Below are 23,350 nucleotides of genomic sequence, written 5' to 3' on the forward strand. Positions count from 1 at the left end.
CCTTTTGTGGATTTGGTAACAATATTACATGATTTCAGTTTTCAAATAACCCCCAAAGGACAAAATATGTAGTCTGCAGAAAGGTCCTCTCAGAGTCTCTGATCCCAACTCTTAATAGAGCTTCCAGGTCAACTCTCTCCAGTAATAATCTTTTGTTTTTTGGTACTGGGGATTGAACTCAGGGGCACTCTACCACTGAACTACATCTCCAGCCCTTTATAATTTTTATTTTGAGACAGGGCCTCACCAACTGCCCAGGCTAGCCTTGAACTTGTGCCTCAACTTCTCTAGTTGGTGGGATTGCAGGCAAGCACCCACCATACCTGGCTCCAATAATCTTCAAACTGTATGATTTCTAACAAGTTGCCTCACTAAAAACATTGCCTACATTCTTTAAGTTCCCTCACTGCCTACTGCTTAGGCTCCAAACAAACTGATCTCTCTGCCTCAATCAGTTTACCTCTGCTCTTCCGTCCCTGTATGAGGAACATTATCACTTATGCCTCAAGGTCACCTGTGGAACTTCTGCTTTGAGTGCACTGCTATAAAACAAAGAGGTCATGCATACAACACAAGTGTGATACTAGATTTGCAGGGCATCATTCTCAAAGGGGCAAATACAAACCTATACACTGAAACTTGAGCATCTCCTAAGCCACTGGTGACAGGTGCTGTTTTATTTTTTTATTTTTATTTTTATTTTTTTTTAAAAGAGAGAGGAGAGAGAGAGAGAGAATTTTTAATATTTATTTTTAGTTCTCGGCGGACACAACATCTTTGTTGGTATGTGGTGCTGAGGATCGAACCCGGGCCGCACGCATGCCAGGCGAGCGCGCTACCGCTTGAGCCACATCCCCAGCCCCAACAGGTGCTGTTTTATCCATAAAGTAGAAGAGAGCTGGGGAACTGGGCTATTGCAAAGATGTCTACATTACAAAAGCTAACCTGAGACTGCTGGATTGAGTTGAGGGAATCTGAAAGAGACCCAAGGGCAACCAACAATAAAAATAAAAAAAAAAAAAAAAAAAAGAGAGAGAGACCCAAGGGAGTGACTGACTCCCCCTAGCAAAACCCAACACAAAACTTCTCTCATGAAGAGCATCCTCAATTCAGACTCTGGGCATTTCATTGACCAAGACCAATTATGAATACCCAGTGAAAGAGAATCAAAATACTCAGGGAAACAGGCTTCCAGGTCAATTTAGAACCCCAAGAAATCTGGATATTGAAATTAATAGATCTTTAGAAAATAACTATGAATATATGTCTAAAGGTATTAAAGATGTCAAACCAAAAATAAGCAAGCAATAAGAGAACATGAAAAATGAACAAATAGAATTTTTAAAGACAAAAGATATAATTGGATTAAATATAGCTAAAAAGATAATTAGTGAGCAAGCATATAATTATGAATACACTATCCTGAATGTAGTAGAGAAAGATGAAAAGAACGTAAATTAAGAAATAGAGGGTAGAATTAAAAAATATATAATGCAGAAAGAGAAAGCATATCATGTCTTATCAGAATCACAGAAACAAAGAATACAGACAATGGAGGAAGGGCAATATATAGAAAGAAGATTGCTAAAAACTTTCTACAACTGATGAAAAATGTGAATCTACAGATATGTAAAACCCAACACAAATCAAATACAAAGCAGGCTAAATAAATAAATAAAGCCAGCCAGGGCTTATTCAGAGTAGTGAAACTATAATGCAGCAAAGACAAAGAACATTTCAAAAGCATTTTGAAAAGATCATGTACCAAGAAACAATACCTGAACAAAACTCCAACAAATCTGATCATTTTCTTTTTTCAAGTCTCTTTTGACAGCTTAGTGAAAAAAATCTGAATTCTTCAAAGTTTGGTATTTACGACCTTCTATCAATCTATTACTAATCTATTCTTCTAGGCAAACCTTTTGAGACTGACTTTGAGTATTTTAAAAAATTTATTCTTTTTAAAAAAATTTGTTCTTTTTAGATATACATGACAGTACAGTGTATTTTGTCATACTATACATACATGGAGTATAACTTACTCTAATTAGGATCCCATTCTTGTGGTTGTACATGATGTGGCATTTCACTGGTGGTGTATTCATATTTGAACATAGGAAAGTTATGTCCCATTCATTCTACTATGTTTCCTATTCCCACCCTGCCCATTTCGCTTTGTCTAATCCAATGAATTTCTATTCCCTATCTGTTACTGTATGTTAGCATCCACATATAAGAGAGAACATTCATCCTTTGGTTTTTTGGAACTGGCTTATTTTACTTAGCATGACAGTCTTTAGTTCCATCCATATTAACATGATAGTCTCTAGTTCCATCCATAATTCCATTTTTCTTTAGATGGCTGAGTAATATTCCATTGTGAATATACCACATTTTCTTTAATCATTCATCTGTTGAAGGGCTTTGCTATTGTGAATTGAGCTGTTATAAACATTGATGTGGCTATAGATACTGAATTTTTTTTATTGTGGTAAACATAAACATACAATGAGATGATCTCCTGTTATTCTAAACATTTTTTTATTGCTTCTACAAGCTCTGGACCTCTGAGATGCTGTTTTTGCCAGTTCCACTGGCCCGTCACCCCTGCCTTCTCAAATCCTTCTCTTTTTACAAGACTCTGAAACCTCTCCCAAACACCCCAGCTGGATGAGCTCTGGAAACATGGTTGATTTCTCTTATAGCATTTATGCTGCACATTACCTTCTATTACAGAGGCAGCATATATATTTATTTTCAACTAAATTGTCACTTGTGGGGCTGGGGATGTGGCTTAAGCGGTAGCACGCTCGCCTGGTATGCGTGCGGCCTGGGATCGATCCTTAGCACCACATACAAAGATGTTGTGTCCACTGAAAATTAAAAATTAAATATTAAAAAAAAATAAAAATAAATAAATTGTCACTTGTTTAATGGCACATTGTAGGACTTGCAGAGTTTTTCACTTTCTTCTCCCTTTTATTCCCTACCCAGTAGAGGATATGGTATAAATAAACAAAAACTGGTCAGGCATCACTATTCAGAAGGAATTTACTTCAGGCACAGGTCTGTAATAACTTACAGAACCCAAAAGCCATTACTCTCATGGCTCTCCTGGAGCTTAGGACTTACCTGTTTTGGCTGGCAAAAGATGCCTGGTCTATCGGCAGGATGCTTTCAGGCCATGGGGCAGTCTGATTTGGAGGAGCCTGTTGTTGGCTGTACTGAGGTCCCCCCATGTTCATTTCTAGTTCAGATGGCCCTAAAAGAGGAAGAAGAAAAAAACCTCAGATACTTTACATCTTGTAAGAAGGATCTATTTTTGCTATATGATATATAATAAAATATAATGAAGCACTATAGTAGCAACTCAGTGAGACTCTGTCTCTAATTAAATATGAAATAAGGCTGGAGATGTGGCTCAGTGGTCGAGTGTCCCTGAGTTCAATCCCTGGTACCCCCCCATAAAAAGATTTGGTTCATATTTGTTTTATTGATATTTAATGAATTGTAAACTGAAATTGGGAAACAGAAAAGCATTAATCATCTAAAAATCATAAAGGTAAATCAATTACATATCAATATAATCAATATTTAAAAATGAAAAATGTTAAAAACATCTAGAGATGTCGAACCTCCCATTCACTTCCATAGCCCACCATCTGCCATGTCATATGGCATGGAACTTTTGAAAAACTCTACTGAACATTTATGATAAGATGAAAGTAAAGAAGGCAAACATGACTGTGTGTTACAATGAAGACAGTTTTGGCTCTGTGTATACCCTGAAAGGCACTGGGGTGCTGGACCATACTTTTAAGACATAAGTGCTGGTCTAGACCACTTGTACCTAAATTTTTGCTAACTGTACTTGGGTTAGCTCTTCCACCGGAATCAGGGCAGAGTAGAAGGGAGGCCAGACAACTCAACCTGCTCTCTCTCAGAATTTCCTTTAGGTGCTTTCCATATAATGGATGTTATGAGTTTTTAATTATAAGATTATCACTATCTGTAGACCTAATATCCATTACAACAATTTTCTGATGAGTTCATGGCTTGAGTTTGTTAAAAATCAAAAAAATTCAATTATAAAATAATGTTTACAAAGCTCTATTTCAAGCTCTACAGCAAGATGTCCTTTAGTGAAGACTGAGAATAAATTAAATTTCTGGATATAAGTATTATTATTATTTTAAAATCAGTTAATCTCTTAAATTTCTCATTCTAATTTTATATAGAAACCTGGGTGTTTTAGCACTTTTTAATGCAACCATTAAATGATAAGAACTTATGTGTGAGAACCACTCATTGCTTTGAGAACATCCAATGTAGAAAGACAATATGAATGCCATCTTTCAGAAGTAAGCAAAAATGTGCTGAGCAATTAAGTCACTATGTAAGAAAACTGATGCCAGAGTTATGATGAGAATTCTGTGTTGATTTGTCAAAAAAATCCTGGCATCTTTCTGAATGACTTTACTTTTTATTTATCATGAAACATGTAAATATATGAAAAACACATAAATACTGACTTATCTAAATTATGCTAATATACAAGAAGATTAATAATTTAATTATTATGAAAATAATTTCAAGTAGGAGTGGCACAGGCCATTAACTTTTAAATAGCAATTGACATAATTTATATACCACAAAATTCCACACTTTTAAAGAATAAAATTCAATGGGTGTCAGTATATTCAGAGTTGTATAACCATCACCACTATCAATTTTAGAACATTTTCATTCCTCTAAAAAGAATACCCCCTACATTAGGAATTACTCCCCATTTCCCCTTACCCCAGCCCTAGGCAGCCTACTAGACACTAGCCTAGGCAGACTCTACTGACTTTATAGTATGATTTGTCTATGTTGGACATGTCACAAAAACTGGTTGATATAATCTATCACACCATCAATTTTAACAACATATGAATTGTTTCCAGATAGAATACTGGTGATCCTCACATTCTTGGCTATGTTCTGAGATCCTGTGTCTTTAGGGAGGACCTGGGAGAGTGACTTAATAGCCTAAGGCAGTGGCCCAGGATCCTCATTTTAAGTTCCTGAGAAGATTCTGATGACCATGAAGTTAATTAGAAACTAGAGCTAGACCATTGAACTATTTCTTTATTTTAAAAATATTTTATAATATATATATAATATACATATATTATATATAATAAATTATATACATATAGTTTATAGTATGACTTCCTGTTTCTCCCCAAAGCTGAAGTTAGATACTTTAATGAAAATAAAAGATCACAAAGGTATTCAGTTTTCTTACATTACTGGAAAACATTTGAAGAGTCCATGAGTCTACCCAGAGTTCCAGCAAAATCCCACTTATGATTGTTTTACACAGCAGGATCACATGCAATCAAACTGCAATCCAAGATCAAGTCTTGAAGAACTTATAGAGCTGATATTCCCTGCTAAGAAAGCATGCAAACTAAAAGCAAAGACCAATGGACTACCTTACCTATATTCATGACCTGAGACTGAAGCATCTGTCTTTGGCCAGGCTGGCTGTTGGGTCTCATGGGGATGCTGGTTGTTGGGTTCCGAATCATACCCCCTTGGATTGGCCGGTTCATGGCACTGGTGGTAGGAGCACAGGTGACTCTTACTGCAGCACTCTGCGGTGCCCATTCCCCAGATGGCATGGTGGGCCGGGAAGTATTACTACTGATCATTCCTGCACGCAAGCCAAAGAAAGCTGAGAGATGTAGTAACTGAAAACATGCTCAGCATGTACAAACACCAGATGATCCTACTCTTTATAAAACAGCCATTCTGTGAACCACAGAGAGCCTGATAGCTAACACCCTCATTGGGGCAGACATGGGGCTCTTGGCTAAGAAATAAGAATGGGCAATTACTACAAAGTTTTCAAAACATGAACTTGCCACTCATTATAGTTCAAAAAAGCTGTTAAAATTGTTCCCATATGTATTTAGAAACAGGTGCTGTGGCAAGTGGATAACCCCAACTTCCTTCCTGAGGAAGTGAATCACATTAGCTGACACACACGTCAATGCTTCACTTTCCAAAAGGGAGGTGAGGCTAAGGGAAACAAGGTAGAATCCGATAATCAAATCAATACCCTGTAAACCAGAATCACAGAGAACATCCCCTAATTCTTATAAGATTTCTGAATTCTTGAATCCCTTTCAGAGTATTAGAATTTGGTAAACTTCAAAATTCATCAAGTGCAGCCTCTAAATAATGGGGAATTGAATCTTTCTGGTATTTACTCTAATTCTTCATAAACAAGATAAGGGAACTCCTACTTATACAATGTACCTGGATCATTATATTCCTGATGAGACATATCTAGAATGGGATAGGTAGATTTGTAAACATCCTTTTACACTTGAAAATTTAAGTTATTTGAGCATGTACAACAAAAGGAGCACAGCGTGGGCAAGCAGGATCTGGTGGTGTCTGTTCTATCCTGGCCCCTGGGATGCTGGCAATGACCAAACACTGGCAAAGACTTGACATTCTGAAGGGGAAAACCTCCAAATGATGTCTCTTTGTTTTGAAATGTTTAATGATGCGTACGTAAAGGTTTTGCTTTCAAATACATGGCTTACTTTCATTTACTTTGTGATTAAACAACCGACAATTGGGTGTATTTAACTAGTGGAGAGAACATGTATGGGCTGTTTCTTGTGAAATGAGAGATGTTCTGAGGATGATCAAGGGTGAAGGGCAATTAGCTAGATTTCAATGTTAATACTTATTTTAAAAACATTTTAAGTTATATTTAAGCTATACAATGATAATTTAAACTATACAATGATATTGTAGGAGAAAATATTATGTTTTTCTAAAAATATCTACTATCAAAACAATATTACAATTATAAAAAGACTAGAAAGCAGAAGGGAAAATCATCCACAATTCAACAATACCAATGCAGTGATAACTGGAGTAGTCCATTTAAGTTTGTTGGTTGGTTTGTTTTTGGAAGCAGGATGAGGACATCATATGATTCTTATAGCTTGTACACCAGTGATTTTCAGGCTGCCTAGATTTTAAGAGTCCTTCAACAACTCAAAACTTCTTGTACTTTGCTGATAAGGAGCCACCCTTAATAAATCACAGGCTTCTTTTCTCCTCTAGAATTTTATGTAAGTTAACATCTTATTTTTATGAATCAATATTTATTCATCTTGAAAATAACAAAATGAATATAACACTGTTTCTATAAAATATGCACATGAATGAAGTAGTCAGTGTCAGGTGCAGATAGTGGGCAACAAATAAATAAGTAGTTGAATGAATAAACTACTTTAATACATTACAATTCAAGGTTCCCATGAATTACTTACCAATAACAAGTTTAAAAAACCTATCTTTTCCTCTTAAGTGGAACACTTACATTCAGTTAATTATAATATGTAGGTATAGGCAATTATAATGTATAGATGACATAAAAAAGGATTGCAAACTAGGCTAAAAATACCAAGAATTAAAACACCAGCACTCTAGATTCTTTTTCTAGTATCTATTTCTTTCTTTTTGTCGAGTATCTCATTGAGACAAAGGAAAAAATTACGTAGAGAGGTTTTCTTTAGGAAAGTTGGCATTCTCCAATAGCTGTAATGAATAGATGATTAGGATGTGGTGGCAATAGCCATCAGTGCTGCTGCAATGATTTTAGGTCTGAATTGGTGGCAGTCAAGGAATATGGCTGCTGCAAGAGCTGCACCTGTGACGGTGACTATTACTTAGGAAATGTGCCTGAGCAATTTGGCAGATACCTGAAATTATAGCAGATGAAGGTATAAACCAGATCACAGGCAACTTCCTATATCTTGAGAAATGGACCCCAGATCTGAAAGTTATTATTAGGCAGGCCAGGCATACTTCTATATTACTAGTTAGAAGTTCATGTGCGTGTATATATATATTTTTTAAGACAGAGTCTGGTTGTGTTGTCCAGGATGGTCTCAAACTTGTGGGCTCAATGATCCTCCTGCTCAGCTTCCTGAGAGACTGGGTATATAGGCATGTGCCACCAAGTCTGGCTAAAGTTCTTGGGTTTTAATTTATATTTTTCTGAGTAAGAAATGGATCACCTAGAATTATGAAATGCTGGTTGAATTTTAAACTTTCATTATGAAATTTTCTAAGCACAAATCACCAATTAGTAAAAAGTTTTGGGGCTATCAGTAGATTATCACTGGAAGCTAGCAGTCACTAATTTACACATACTCTACAATGTCTAGAAGAGTAACTGAGATAGAAGTGAAATAAACTTAGGCTATATAAGTGATCAGAATCCTCATCAAAGAACAATCATAGGAAAAAAAATGGGTAGCTCACTAGAATGGTTTCTAGTATGCCACTTAAAATTTGTAGAATTTCCTTACTTTCCCATGTTTGTTTCTAACAAGTTCCTGGAAAAAGTCTACTAGTTTGATGTGGATAAATACATCATTAAGTTAAATAATACCAATAAAGTAACAGTGCATTTGAGCCCTTACCTGTGCTACTGTTCCCTAAGTTTCCTTGGTTTCCTATCATCCCTTGGTTACCCATCATTCCTGGCTGAGGTATCACTGAGTAGGGACTATTGTTTCTGATTGGTGGGAAAGGTCCAGCACCAGTTGGGCTCTGCAATGTGATGTCAAGTGGTAAATTCTGGTTTGGCAATAACCTGCCCAGTTGCCCTGGTCGTGGGTTATTAAAAGCTAAGGAGAAAACAAATGAAAATTGAAGGTTAATATAAGATAATGGAAAAGAATATTAACAGTAGTAGTGTTTAGGGAAAATGCTGTCTGTAAAATAACAAGGAGATGCATGCCAGGGACCAACTACCTACAGCAAAGACAAATACACAGACAAAATATAAATGCAGCACCAAAATATAGACATGTGATCTAATAATCAATAAGCCTCTAAAAATTCTTGATGAGCTTGCAAAAAAGGGGAAAAAAAACCACATTGGTCATATATTTTTCTTCCCAATAGTGACTTTTAATATTCAACTATGCTTTCTAAGTAAACCATTAATGTGTTTTTTTCCCATGTATGTAATTCAATCTTAGAAGTATTGTTTTTTTTTTTTCACAGCAGAGAAGTTATAAAACATCTCTTGTAAAAAGCACCAAACCCCCACACACATGTATTGGAAGTTAGAATATCATTTCTTAACTGGAGTTTCCTAGGATTAGAATTAAATTAAAAATGGATACTGCCATTGGAAGTTAAAAATCTTTAAGTGTAAACTATGTTACCTGAAGCAGAATTAAATTAAAATTTATTTATAGCTTCTTTAGATTCTGGACCCATTTAGATTTGAAATGATTTTTATGTTAGTCACAGGATTTTTTTTTTTCTTCCTTGTACTGGGGATTGAACCCAGGGGTGCTTGACCACTGAGACACATCATCAGTCCTTTTATTTTTTATTTTATTTTATTTTTTTTGAGACAAAGCTTTGTTAAGTTACTGAGGCTGGCCTCAAACTTGCAATCTTCCTGCCTCGGCCTCCTGAACTGTTGGGATTATAGGGATGATTACCATGCCTGGATAGTTCACAAGAGTTTACTGTGTACTAAGCATAATATTAGTATCACACAGACAACCTGTAATTTGATAACAGTGCTATTAAGCTTTTAAAATACTAAGATAATATAAATTACAATTTATAGAGCTGATTTATTAGATAATATCAAGTACTTTATTTTCTCTAAATTATATGAACACAGTCTAAAATAGGACAAATAAAGAGTAAGCTCTTAACAATTCACAGTAGAAATATTTAGAAAAATTAAGTCTGGGAATGGAAATTATGTACGTGCTTAACCATGGTTTCCTCAGGGTTAGTTGTCTGGTTTCCATTTAATAATCTGAATACCATTAGGAGTAACAAAGAGGCAGAGCCATGAATCCCCAAGTGGCCTTCATTATTTCTACTGGCTACTGAGTAGAAACTATCTAGTAAGTTTCTTGTCTACATTTCAATTCTTTGGCTTTCTGGAATCTCCCCTCCATTCCTCCATTCCCCCAAAACCTCCATTCCCCCCAAAGTAGGCAGGTTTGAGAAATAACTTACAAAAACTAATTTTTCCTTTGGTTTACCAGTGGTCAAGAATCACTTGAGAAAAGATTTAATAATTAAAGATATTCTGTGATTTGGCTAATGGTTGCCATTTCTGACTTGAGAACAAAACTTAGGCATTAGGTTAAACTATTTGAAAAGGAAAAAAGACATTTTGTTCACCAACATTAAAGAGGTTATTTATTGTTTTATCAATTACAGTTTTGCAGCAGAAAAAACATTTTCTTCTATTCAGAACTATCAGATAACTTCAGATACTAACAGATTGGTAATCTAAGTGTTCATGGTAAATAGTTATCCTCATCTTATAAAATTCAAAGATAAAATGGATTTTATAAATAACAAATAAATCAAATTTAAAATATGCTTAGAAAGTTCCATGTCAAACATGTTTATATGAGGATTCCTAAAGGACAGGGTAAGATATGTTTAATGTGTGCAGTCTTATATATATGTTTAATGTGTGCAATCATATATAACTTGCACACTTAAAGAATTTTTCTTAATAGTATATTATTCCCAAGTCAGTATAGCTTCCTAATTTTCTATATTCTAAGTATTCAGTTGTGTATTAATAAAATACTTAAATTCTTATTTTAAAATTCACTATCTGAAGGTAGTTACTGAAATGAAGGAAAAAATGACAATCAGTTGAGGAAACTGGTTAATGTTGGTCAGTCTCACAACATGCACCATGTTGATTAAATTTCCCACGAGAGAATGTCACAGAGCCACATTCACCAGACTCCACTTTGAATACTGTTTCTGAAAGACTGGGACAGTAGATGGTGCTATTCGATCACAAAAACCTTGAAGTGACTAAGCTATTTGTATCAGACTTCAATAACCTCTGTTTCTGATAGTGATTACATGTGGGAATTTCTTGGCAAAACCAGCAATATCTCATACTTACTGCTCTGTGAAATTCGCAATGCTGTTTTCTGGGCTCCAATAGGTGTAACAGGGCTGTTTTCAGCTGTGAGTTGCATGAGGTCATTGATGATGGCTTGCTTGTCAACTGATCCAGCAGGGGCGCCTGGCCTTGTGTCTGGGAAAAGCTGTGGTAATTGACTATTCTGCAAATCATCCAAAATCTCCTCCAAGTTGTCCAGCTCACTGCCAGGCTGTAGTCAACAAACAGAATTCTGAGTTTACCCAGGCCTATTCTAAGAGTGGGCACCCAGGCCCATTTGCAATCACAGACTGAACTGGTGCAAGTTACCTTGGCCAAAGAGAAGACACAAGTGTACGTGAATATCAGGCCTAATAGGTAACTCACTGTCTTTTTAAAAAATAAATTAATAAAGGACAAATAATTTAATCTCTCAGTCCTGAATTCCCTCATCTAAAAAGAGAGAGATGGCTGAATTAGAAAGATCTCTTACCACATTATGATTCATTGGCAATTTATAAATTCCCTCTTTTTTTAATATTTATTTTTTAGTTTTAGGTGGACACAATATCTTTATTTTATTTTTTTAATGTGGCGCTGAGAATCGAACCCAGTGCATCATGCATGCTAGGCGAGCACGCTACTACTTGAGCCATATCCCCAGCCCCAAATTCCCTCTTTTTTAATGCTAATAATCTATGAGAATATATATTTCCAATTAATTATGAGTGGACTAAATAACTTATAGTTTAGGACAAGGTTTGTGGTTAAGTCTCCCTAAGAAATAATAAGAACAAAAAACTAATATAAATGTGATCCAAATTTGCACTGTAAATCAGTATTTAGAAAATGGTCATTTCTATTTAGAACTTTCTACCCAAGTAAGGGTGGGGCAGGTGGGAAGCAGTTGCAAAAGGAATGTGAAGTAACTATCAACTAGCTAGGCATTGCTCTTTCAATTTAAGTGATACTTTTTCCTGCTTGCACTTTCAGTTTTGAATGACAGTGGCTTTCTCTGTCATTCACCAGTTTAGGTGACAAAATGTAGGGAAGCAAGATAAAAACTGGTCACTCCCAAACACAGCACTTATTGATTTTACAGAAGCCACAGACATGTTTCTTAGGGCTCCTTCCTTTTAAATTCAATTTCAATTACCAACATTAAAGTAGTAAGGCAAGCATCACCAATGTTTTATACCCGGTACTTTTCTTCTTCTGAGAAATTAAACTGATTTCATAGATATTCTTTTCACTAAAACCTATCTATATATGAATTATTTAATATTAGATTGTAATTACATGTAAAAACAGCTGAGTTAAGGCTAGGATTACCTTCCATTGACAAAAAGTGGTCAAGAATGATTTTCTTGATAGGTAGAGAGAAATGCAAGTCAGGCAGCTTCTATAAAGTCTGGATGGACTTTGAATCCTTGACCATGACTAGCCTTTTCCTCTATACTGAAGAATCAAAACACATGCCATACATGTTGTGATAATGAGTTGTACTTATAAGCAGAAAGGATTATATCTTCATCCTACATACAATTTCTATCTTCCTTGTGGACCTGGGATTTGCTAGGATCATTGCAATTTATGGCAAATGTTATATCTACATAAGATATCTTTTGACTGGATATCTTTCTCAAGTTATGAAGGACAGTCTGAGGTTACATTTTATTTGATTCTTCTCAGAAACAACTAGCTTAGCAATAAACTTAAGAGACCTATTTTCCAAGGAATTCTTAATGTACTGTTAAAGAAATTACAAGATCAATTTCTTGACACCCATTTTTAACAAAAGAATGGGGTATTTCCTCTCTATCAAAGTGTTATGTCTTAGATAAGGGTCAGATCCAAAGTTAGCATCTTTCAGGGTTGCAGGATATGACTGTTTCTTTGACCAAGACCCAAATGAAATAGTTCAGGTAGGGGCTATGTTGCATTTAAAAAGCCCATAAGTTCATGCTATCAAAGCCACAAGGGAACCAAACCCCAGCAAACTTAAGTCACCCACCTGGTAATCACTCAGCTGGGGCATACACTCATTGAGCTGAATGGTGGCCAAAACTCACACATATGTAAAGTGATCTTACTATAAATCTATCTTTATTATGATTTGCCAAATACATAGGTATGAATGAATTAATACTTTCTGTACATTTATTACCCTCCAAGGACAGTGCCTGCAAGTAGTTGTGCATTCAGTCAACAAGATGAGTTCCTTTTATTACATTAACACTTAATTAAAAAATAATCTTCCCAGGATCAACTAAATTTTCTCAGGGAAAATCCTACAATTTCATAAAAAAAAAAAAAAAAGTTCCATAAGAACATGTGGTAAACATTCTTATAATTTGTTATAAAAATAGTGAGATCAGAAAGAGGCTCTGATAACCTGTGCCATGTACCTCTGGTTCTGTGGAACAAAGTGTCCCTACAATCCTGTCTTGTTAAAAGTATTTTTAAAAAGTGGCTCTTGAGGACTGGGGTTGTGGCTCAGAGATAAGAGTGCTCACCTAACATGCGTGAGGCACTGGGTTCAATCCTCAGCACATAAGTAAAATAAAGATATCGTATCCACCTATAATTAAAAAATAAATATTTTTTTAAAAAGTGGCTCTTGAAACACAATGTGTGGCAGTGAGGGAGGTGGGCTGTCATAAGTGATAAACTGCCTCTTGAGAAAGCTTTGCAGATTGCCTTTAATGAAAAGCATCCAAAACAAACAGGTTTATGTAAATAATAAAAATAAAGTCTATTATTTTTCCCAATGGATGCACATATATTTGCCCCCAGTCCCAGATATGTAAAAGAAATACATTAACAACAGTCTGGGCCTAGACTTCCACCTTTCCTTTCTACCATCTTCTCTTTCCCACAAAGAAAACTGTATTATAAACCATTTCAAATAGAATAACAAAATCACAGTTTCAAGGAATTCTAATGATAGAATTTGTAGGTCTTCTTTTATGATCTACTTCTATGTTTAAAATAATGAGTTTAATATAAGCATAATGTCATCACAAATATATATTAAAAATATAATTTGGTGATTTAAATCAACTTATTTCAACTAATTTCTAAATAATTAAAATCTTAAAATTTTACTTATTTATTTATTTTGGTACCAGGTATTGAACCCAGGTGTGCTTAACCACTCAACTACATCCCCAGCCCTTTTTATTTTACATTTTGAGACAGGGTCTCACTAAGTTGTTAAGGCTGGCCTGGAATTTGTGGTTCTCCTACTTCAGCCTCCTGAATTATAGGCATGTGCCACTGTACCCGGCTAAATTTTATTTATTTTTGTGGTGCTGAAACCTCAGGACTTGTACAAGCTAAGCAAGTACTCTACCACGGACTCATATCCTCCAGCCTTGATTTATATTTAAAAATATATTTATTAAAATTAAATTGATTTTCAAATTTTGATCTCTGCCATTTTAAAAGTTAACTTAGGTCTGGGGTAGACTGCTTGTGCACAAGGCCCTGGGTTCAATCCTTGGCAAGAGTTAATAATTTAACTGTGGACCAGTCTAACTCTAACAACTAAACACATTTGTCTTTAGAAAGCTATGCAAAGGGTAAGGATCTGGCTCAGCAGGGTTCTTGCTTGGCATGCCTGAGGCTCCAGGTTCAATCCTGTCACTTCCCAAAACAAACACAAACCTTATGCAGAGTGGAAGGCAAAGGAATGTGCTGGGGAATGAGGTTGGTCAAATTATGTTATGTGCATGTACAAATATGGCATAATGAATCCCACTATTATGTATAATTATAATGTATCAATAAAAAAGTATGTGGGATTTTCTTGGGGTTGTATATCAAAAGGAATTAGTTCTACAGAGACTAATAACTGTAGATATGTTTGAATTCATTCAGCTTGCCATGTGAAAATGCATTGTGAAATTATTCCTACTAGAGATAATTTTGCTTTGCCTATGTTTATTCCTTATAAATTATGACAGTACACTTTTAATATTAATTTGTTATAAGATTACTTTAAAAATTCTTCAAGGAGGTGAAGCTCAGAATATCTGTACCCTTTAGGCTGGTTAACAGTACAATTCAATTACCATAGCATTTTCTTCTGTGTTTATATAAGTTCTAAAAGGGGTGAATTTTATTACACGGACTTTCTGATAAAGAATTTCTTCTCCTACATTTTTCTAAGTTTAATTCTCATCAAAAGTTCTTGTCCCTATCTACTTTGTTAGGCACAATTTCTTTGCAAGACAAAAAGATTAATGCCTTCCTTTAAACTGCTTTGCCAAGATACTTCAAAGTTTTGCTTAGGCATCTATTTGAATGCTCAAATTAGCCACATCAATTTGAGTAGTTAGTTTAAACTATTTCAGGCAGAAAATGAGTCAGAAAGATTTTTATAAAAGTTCTACAAAATGAAAAATAGACTTGATTTCTTAAATTTTTCATTTTTCTGGTTTTATGATTTTTTTTGTGTATCCAATCAGCTTGTTCTCTGAAGAAAATATAAAGAGCACATGTATTTTAGTAGCATGAATATTCTAATAAATTACAAAGAAGCTTTGCCAAATATTTTAAATAAAAGTGTAATTTCACAATTGCCTAATACAAAATTGTTAATAAATAATAATACAATTCTACCATATTTGGAGGGAAATTTCCAGGACACGAGCTAAAGCATGGTTTGCCTCTCTCTCTAAAGGCGTCAAATATAAGAAGGAATTCTTTTTAGACTGTTCCCAAATCCTGATCATAAGAGTCTGAGTAACATTAGAAAGGACACAAGAGTATCATTTGGTTAGGTATCAACTGTGCTCCATTGTGTAAATAACATATGACTTAAGTCAGTAAACATACTGGAAATTTTTCTGTCACTGTTTCTGTTTCCTGTTGGTTAGGAAATGCCATAGAAACATATCTTGTTTAAATATTCTACCCAGTAAAAAATGCTATTTTAGGTATAATAGTACTAGTGAAGTACTTCCTGTCCTTAATAAGTTAGTAATAGGTTAAACACATACTCAGTAAAAGGCTTTTTTTCTGAGTCAAAACAAGATAGTTTATTGTAATTCAGGCTCACTAACTGTTTTATCTTAATAAATAACTCATTGTATTCTCTTGAAAGAAAGTTGATAGGAGATAGAACTCATGAGTATCTGGGAATGGTGAAGGGGAGCCAGAGGTGAAAGAATCATTGTTTTTTTCTCATGCTAACTTTGATCTAAATTTAGGTAATGCATACTTCCTGTGGTAACTTTTCAAGTTGCAATGTTTTTGATGTTAAAATTGCTCAGCAAAGCAGTATTTTTTGGTGAGTTTTAAGAGGGAGGAGAGGAGGATGATACCAGGGACTGGTTTTCATTAAGAAAAATATACTTGCTGTGTGTGTGTGTGTGTGTGTGTGTGTGTGTGTGTGTGTACACGTACGTACATACTCTGCTTTTCACTCCACCCAAAATAGCACATCTGTGATTATACTCTGGGCTTTATGTTTCTCAGGTGAGACAGTGCTGATTAGAAAAGTGTTCCTCCTAAATAATAATTACAAAGTGCAAGTGACTAAAGGACTTAAACTTTGCTTTCCTTGTCTGAAGTTAGGGCAATCCCATGTGTAAATAAAGAAATGCCAAATAGTGGTTCCCTTCCCTGGCTTTCCAAATCCCTGGGGTCTAAGGCCTGAGATAGAAACAAATTCTGTGAATGGCGAGAGGAGCTGGCTGGCCACATTAGACATAAAGCTAAGGTGAACCTTAGGAGCTAACATCTTTCCCTCTAGCTTGTGTCAAGACATCTGTGCCTGCCACTCTGAACTGCCACTACCTCTGTGAAGTTCCATTTAGTAAACCTCAAAAGATTAAAACATTTACAGCTGTCAGTATGTTTGACACCTCACTTTATGCTGAGATCCTGGTTCCCCCAAAGCCATGATTTTACAGTATTAGAGAACAGCTGTGATGTAGAACCTTGCATTAACATCTGAGTTTATGGATTAATTCCCTACTGATTATATAATTTTGCTGTTTCCCCTGTGAAGTTCAAACAAAAGTTTGAACAATTCTTTCTGTCCCCAGGAATCATACCAGCTTTTGACATCAAATTAAAAAAAAAAAAAAAAAAAAAAAAAAGAAGCTCAGTGCTTACAACTGGCTGGCCTAGCTAGAAGGGCTGTGGCCTCAGTGTTCCTTATGGCAGCTCTCAATTCCAGCCCATCTCGGACAGCTTCTGCTGACTCAGCTGAGTTCAAGTCATAGCAAGAGCAGGTAGCTCTTGTCCCATCCACTCTTAGTCCCCAAAGATGGAAACACATAAATTATCTACTTGAAAAACTAATTTTAAGGACAAACTTGTGAGCTGTTTTAAGTGGGGAGACCTTTGCAGCTTCTTCACTTCTTAACCAATCATGACTTAATAATAAAAATGTGACTACAGAGCATGTCAAGGGATTAAGGGCCAAAGGCCCACGGTGAAGTCTTGGATTATTTAAGCCTCATTCTGTCAGTGATACCCAGGAATGCCTGATGTCAAACCATTATGGCTGCTCATAATCCATCTTTTTTTTTTTCCTTCAAGAAAAACAAATGTTTTACTTTTTTGCTATGATGCCAATATCAGCTTAAGAGTCCTATTAAGAATGATTTTGAGTGAAGTGGATTGATATATTTGGAAAGGATACGAAATTTCAAATAGGAGGAATGAATTTATCAGATTTATTGTACAACATGCTGCCTATAGTTAATAAGAAATGCATACCTGAAAACTGTTGAAAGTAGATTTTAAGCATTTGCAGTATAAAAAAAAAATCAGTGTCTGAGGTAATGCACATGTTATTAGCTTGATTTAGCCATTCCACAATGTATACATATTTTAAAATTTATACACCACAAATATAGATAATTTTTGTCAATTAAAAAAAAGAATGACTTTGAATATCACCTTGGGTATCTTTTTCAGGGCATTAATTTTTCAGATCGAACAACAGGGAATGTAACCTATTATTTTAATTCTGAATTGATATATGATGGCTCAGGGATGGCAAATTCAAGAGATGAATCTTTATCTCTCCTTCCCTACCACCCATTTTCTCTGATACTTTTTATATCAATGGTCTAAGAAATTCTGTATTAATCACAAGTGTTGGTTGAGAAGAAAGAGAGGCAGAATCATCTTCATTGGGTTTGAAAACCAGTTAAATTCTGACCTTAAAGAAACAAAGGTAATTAAGAGACAATGCAATTAAACCTGCTCTGACAAGGCCCAGTTGGGAGGAAGTGATTATCTCCAAATTTGGGGTCAGCAAACTACAGCTTACCTGTGGGCTGAATCCTACCCATCCCTGCTGTTTTTTTTTTTTTTTTTTTTTTTTTTTTAAAGTGGGCACACACACAAAATCTTTTGTGCCCTATAAAAACTCTGTACCTTATAAATCAAGTTTTCTGGAGCACAGCTGCACTGTTTGTCCACACAGTATCTTCAGCTGCTTTGCACTATCATGGCAGAGTCACAGCCATTCAAGTCTGCCATGAGACTGTGGCCTGCTAACCAAGACCTGTAACAGGACCACTCCTTGCTAGGAGAGTGTTTGAAACATGCAGCTTCAATGCAAATTAAGTCTGTTTCAAGGTAAGAAGCATAAAGAAGGCGGCTTATTTTTACTGAATCACCAGAGGCCTCCAAATGCCTCTGTGGAGAAAAATCCTTGATGGATCCAGATTAGTGTACCTGGGGAAAAGATATTTCGACACTCACCTGGTCACTGGGCTCAAAGCTCATGTCCTCCTTCTCAGTTTTCATAGCTATTAGTTTTGTATTACCAGCAGGGTCTGTCTTACTATCCAGTCGCTCAAGTTTGGGGGTTATTTCCGGTAAACCAATATCTTTAGTATCATCTTTATCTAGCAAATATCGAAGTAGTGCATTCTCTTTCTTCTTGGGGCTCACTGGCTCTTGTTTAACAGTCACTTCTGACCCAGGAGCTGTGCTGCTGGACTCCTGGCTCAGTTCTTTGCCTGTGGCTTCTGCTGTTAACTTGGCCAAGTCCACAGGGGAACTGCTGTCCTGCAAGAGTCTGTGCAAAATTTTATGCTTTTCCTTGAGTGAGGTCCCATGTGTAGACCCAGATCCAGGCAAGTTCCCTGTGGAGTCCTTGTTTGTGTCCGACAACGAGCTGGGTAAGGGTGAGGGCTCCATCTGGTCAGACTTGGTGGTCAGCAGCTGCAGGAGTTTGGTCTGCCCTTTGCTGTCATGCAGCCTATTCTGTCCTTCGGCTCTCTCCCCGCTTGTGGTCGGGGGCATGCTGGAATCATTTGTCTCCTTTTGCTCTCCAGGATGGCAGCTGCTCTCCGCTTGTCCAGTTGTACCTTCTGATGGCTCCCCATAAAGTCCAAAACAGTCTTTGGAGTCCAAGCTTCCCATCTTGCTGAGTGGGGGAGGATTCATATTAACTGGGGAGTTTTGCAAATTGCCCATTTTTAGGTCCGGTGAAGCCAACGATGACCCTAATGAGACCCCATGCCCCTCGCTGAGGGCCTGAAGTGCATTGAGGGAACTGTTGGTATAACTATGGCTATTTCCTGTGCTGCTGCAAACTCCCACAGGGGAATGCAAGCTTCCTGCAGGGGAGAACTGACTGGGTGGGATGCGAGGACTGCCAGCCACTCCAGGACTCATGCGATGCCTTGGTGAAAGCATGGAGTTGGGCTGTCCTGGATTCATGCCAGGGCTGCTTTGAGAGGGACTGTTCATTTTGAGTGCATAGTTACTACCCTGAGGAGTGGTTGCTTGCATTCCTGACACATGGTTCATTCCCCCAGAACCACCAAACCTGCCCATGGGCATGCCCATTTGTTCCTTTGGGCCATTCATGGGAAAATTTATATTGCTACTGAGGGTCATGTCCTGACCTGGGTTCCCACTGCACATGGCCTGATGGGCAGGGCTGCTAGAGCTAATTGGATTCAATGGCTTCCCCATCGCTTGTCCAGTCAGATCCGGATTCATTACACATACATTCTGTTCTCTGTAGAATGAAGAAAGAAAGGTAAGATAAAAGGAAAAACACTTAGCAAGTTGTTATTAATTTTGAAAAATGAGATGGCCTCTTTGGATAGACAATACTTGGATGAAACCATGTGCAATTATGAACAAGACTGAACATGCACAATTCTGGATCAAGAGGGGGTGTTTTTCAGGCAACTCATTAAGATGTCTGTGGTTTTATGGCGGGACTATGTTTAAATTTGACTATTACCATATTGAAATTGAAGGTACTAGACAGGACATTAGAGGAGTTCCAATTACACAATACATCTTTCTTATGTAACTGAGAGCTCATATTGACTTAAAGAAACGATTCAAGTATAGCTGTCTTTAATTCTTTGCCAGAAATTATAACTCCTACAACAGGTACATCCATAAGCTTGGAGAGATCTGATACATATTACTTGGCTCAAAATGGATGTCAAACTTAGAGGGAAAAACCTTGCCCCTAACTGTTGGAGAAACTGCCAGTTACAGAGTTAATAGAGTTATTGCAGCTGTTTGGAATTAGGTCAACTTGTCCAATCCCTCTGCGAATCAGAGCAAGTGCTTCAGAAAACACAGGAGGGAATTCTAGAGTGACCAGTTTGTGACTTTATTCCCCACTTCTGGATAACTCCAAGCTATCCCCTTAACTAATGACTAAAAGCAGGTTTTCTGAGTGTAATGATTTCCCGAGCACCATGAACTTTCATTTTCAGCCTTGGCAGTTACTTATGAGTTACCAAACTTGTTCACAAACCCAAACAAAATAGCTCTCACACAAATTTCAAACATCAGCCTTCAGTTAGGTGGGTAAACTTTGCCACATCTGTAATCACTTTCAAATAGTTTCAGTTTGAGGTCAGATTTATTAACAGTTGGCAAACAGGGCTGCCTGATTTTTTTCATTCCTATATAAGAAAGCAAATAATTGAGAAATGTAATAAAATGGGACTCTTTAGCCCAAGCAACCTTATATATCTTCTGATAGTACCTCATAAAGTTTCACATAACACCCAAATATTTATCTAACTTTAAACTTAATCATTTTCCTAAATGTGTGCTCTTAAACAGTATGGTTTATGACATTTATTTTAAAATCAACATTCAATTTTCTCTATTATAAAAACATTTGTCGCTCTCTAATTGAAAGTCTAATGTTAAGAAATTAAGCATGAGAACAAATCTAAGTATATACATTTGAAAGTTTTAGACTTAGAACACACAACACCAGGAGTCGTCCTACTGGCTCCCATGTGCTTGCCTTGACTACATCAATATTGAAGTGGACCAATTTCCCTTCTCCAGTGTAAAAAGCTGGTCATGTGAGATCAAAGCTAGAGCTAGCCTTATGTTCTTCTAGCTAGGTTTTAAAATTCACTAGTGTTAAGGCTAAAATTCAAAGGATACTACTACTATGCTGGTTTTTAGCCAACTGTTAATAACAATTTTATAGTTTCTATTACTGGGATGGATGAACAGAAATACCTAACAAACCCGTAGAATTCTATGATGATTTGTTGCTTTTGTAACATTTCCTTTCAACTGGGGAAGAAAAAATGAGTTCTTAGAACTAGGATTACCTGTGAAGCATATGTAAAGATATTACAAGCTGAGGCTCATTAGTAGTCTGAGAACGGATGAGTTTGCTCTTCGTTTGTGCAGCAACAAGAGTGCCATCAGACAAGGAAAAACGATAGATTTGACTGAACGCCAATCCTTGTCTCAGTACTGCAGGCAAACAGGGAAACAGAATGCATGTTTAGGAAAAGGAAAATGGGTGGGGGTGAACAAGAAATAATCATGGTTATAAACTTCATTAAGTTTCATGGTATTTTCCTACCAGCATGTTAAAAAGTTATAACACATGACAATAATAAAACATAATTTTAAAAAAAATTTGCTTTGCACTAAAAATACCAATAAACTTAATAGATTGTAATAGATTGTTCTTTTTATGAAAAAGAACAGCGTGTATCCTGAAACTGTATTCTTTCTTAAATCTTCAGCATGAGGGGAAAATAGTAATAAATGGTCTGTCAGGAAAAAAAAGGTTTTCAATGATTTGTTTAAAAATGTTAGAAAACAATACAATGCAAACATGATATCTCTAAACAGCAATTTGCCTTTGATTTTTATAATACAAATATTAAAATGAAATTTAAGATATTAAATGTGCTCTCTGAACATTCATCTAGAAAGGACACACTATTCAATTCATCATCTCATGCTGTTTTCCCTCAGTTTTGTTTCTCACTGTATAAGAAGTATTACTTTAGTGTTTAGGACAACAAGAAGTAAAAGGCAATCAATCAGAAGAATCTTTTCAACTTGGAAAGGATCCACCATTTGATCCAGCTATCCCACTCCTCAGTTTATGCCCAAAGGACTTAAAATCAGCATACTATAGTGATGCAGCCCCATCAATGTTTATAGCAGCTCAATTCACAACAGCTAAACTATGGAACCCTTCAGTAGATAAATGGATGAAGAAAATGTGGTACATATACACAATGGAATATTACTCAGTCTTAAAGAAGAATGAAATTATGGCATTTGCAGGTAAATGGATGGAACTAGAGAATATCATGCTAAGTGAAATAAGCCAATCCCAAAAAATTAAAAAGCCAAATGTTATCTCTGATAAGTGGATGGTGATCCATAGTGGGGCATGGGGATAGGGAAGAATAAAGGAACTTTAGTTTGTGTACAGGGAAGTTGGGGAGTTAGGGGAGTGGGGGGTTGTGGGGATGGGAAGGACAGTAGAAAGAGACAGACATTATTACCCTATACACATGTATGATTACACAAGTGGAGTGACTCTGAACCATGTACCGCCAGAGGAATGAGAAGTTGTGTTCCATTTGTGTACTATATGTCAAAATGCATTCTACTGTAAAATAAATAAAAAGAATCTTTTCAGAGGAAAAAAAGGCTGAACAAAACTGAAATAATAAAAGTCCAAATACTAGTGATGTGTAATTGGTTTATTTGAATCTTTAGATGAAGGTCACATGTTCCATTTTCAAGATAATGCACAAATTTAACAAAAATCATTGAAGTTAATGTAATCTGTTTTACAATAATCTTGATATTCATCCGTTATTTTATAACTATCTAACACTGAAAAGAATATATCAATTCAGGAAAAAAAGCCTTATAATTTGGTTACTTCTTAGACCATTTTAAGACGATGACCACGTTTCTACCACATAATCCTCAGTACAAATTTTGTGGGTTGAATAGCTAGCCCCAAAGCAACCAAGTACACTCACCATGCCACAAAATTGCCACAAGAGAGAGAAAAAGAGAGAGACTGACATACAATGTAAATTTTGATTTCTTGGTTAAATTTTGATTTCTTGGTAAAATTTT

The 23,350-nt window shown here is 36.1% G+C and overlaps 1 protein-coding gene across 9 annotated transcripts in view; it reads right to left on the reverse strand.

Moving 5' to 3' along the window:
* The window catches only part of NCOA2 (nuclear receptor coactivator 2), a 259,126-nt gene that overhangs the window by 20,115 nt on the left and 215,661 nt on the right, over window positions 1-23,350 (reverse strand). For 8 of the 9 annotated variants that reach the window (XM_081266684.1, XM_081266681.1, XM_081266687.1 and 5 more), the window contains 6 exons: window positions 21,559-21,706; window positions 18,704-19,973; window positions 10,994-11,204; window positions 8,502-8,708; window positions 5,486-5,701; window positions 3,133-3,262 (listed from right to left, as the gene is read on the reverse strand). In XM_081266684.1, the coding sequence (XP_081122810.1) occupies window positions 3,133-3,262; window positions 5,486-5,701; window positions 8,502-8,708; window positions 10,994-11,204; window positions 18,704-19,973; window positions 21,559-21,706 (2,182 nt within the window). The remainder of the gene's footprint in view (window positions 1-3,132; window positions 3,263-5,485; window positions 5,702-8,501; window positions 8,709-10,993; window positions 11,205-18,703; window positions 19,974-21,558; window positions 21,707-23,350) is intronic. The other variant, XM_081266688.1, reaches the window with a different exon arrangement.

Source organism: Spermophilus citellus (genome assembly GCF_964194105.1).
Source record: "Spermophilus citellus genome assembly, chromosome: 14".
Taxonomy (NCBI): Eukaryota; Metazoa; Chordata; class Mammalia; order Rodentia; family Sciuridae; genus Spermophilus; species Spermophilus citellus.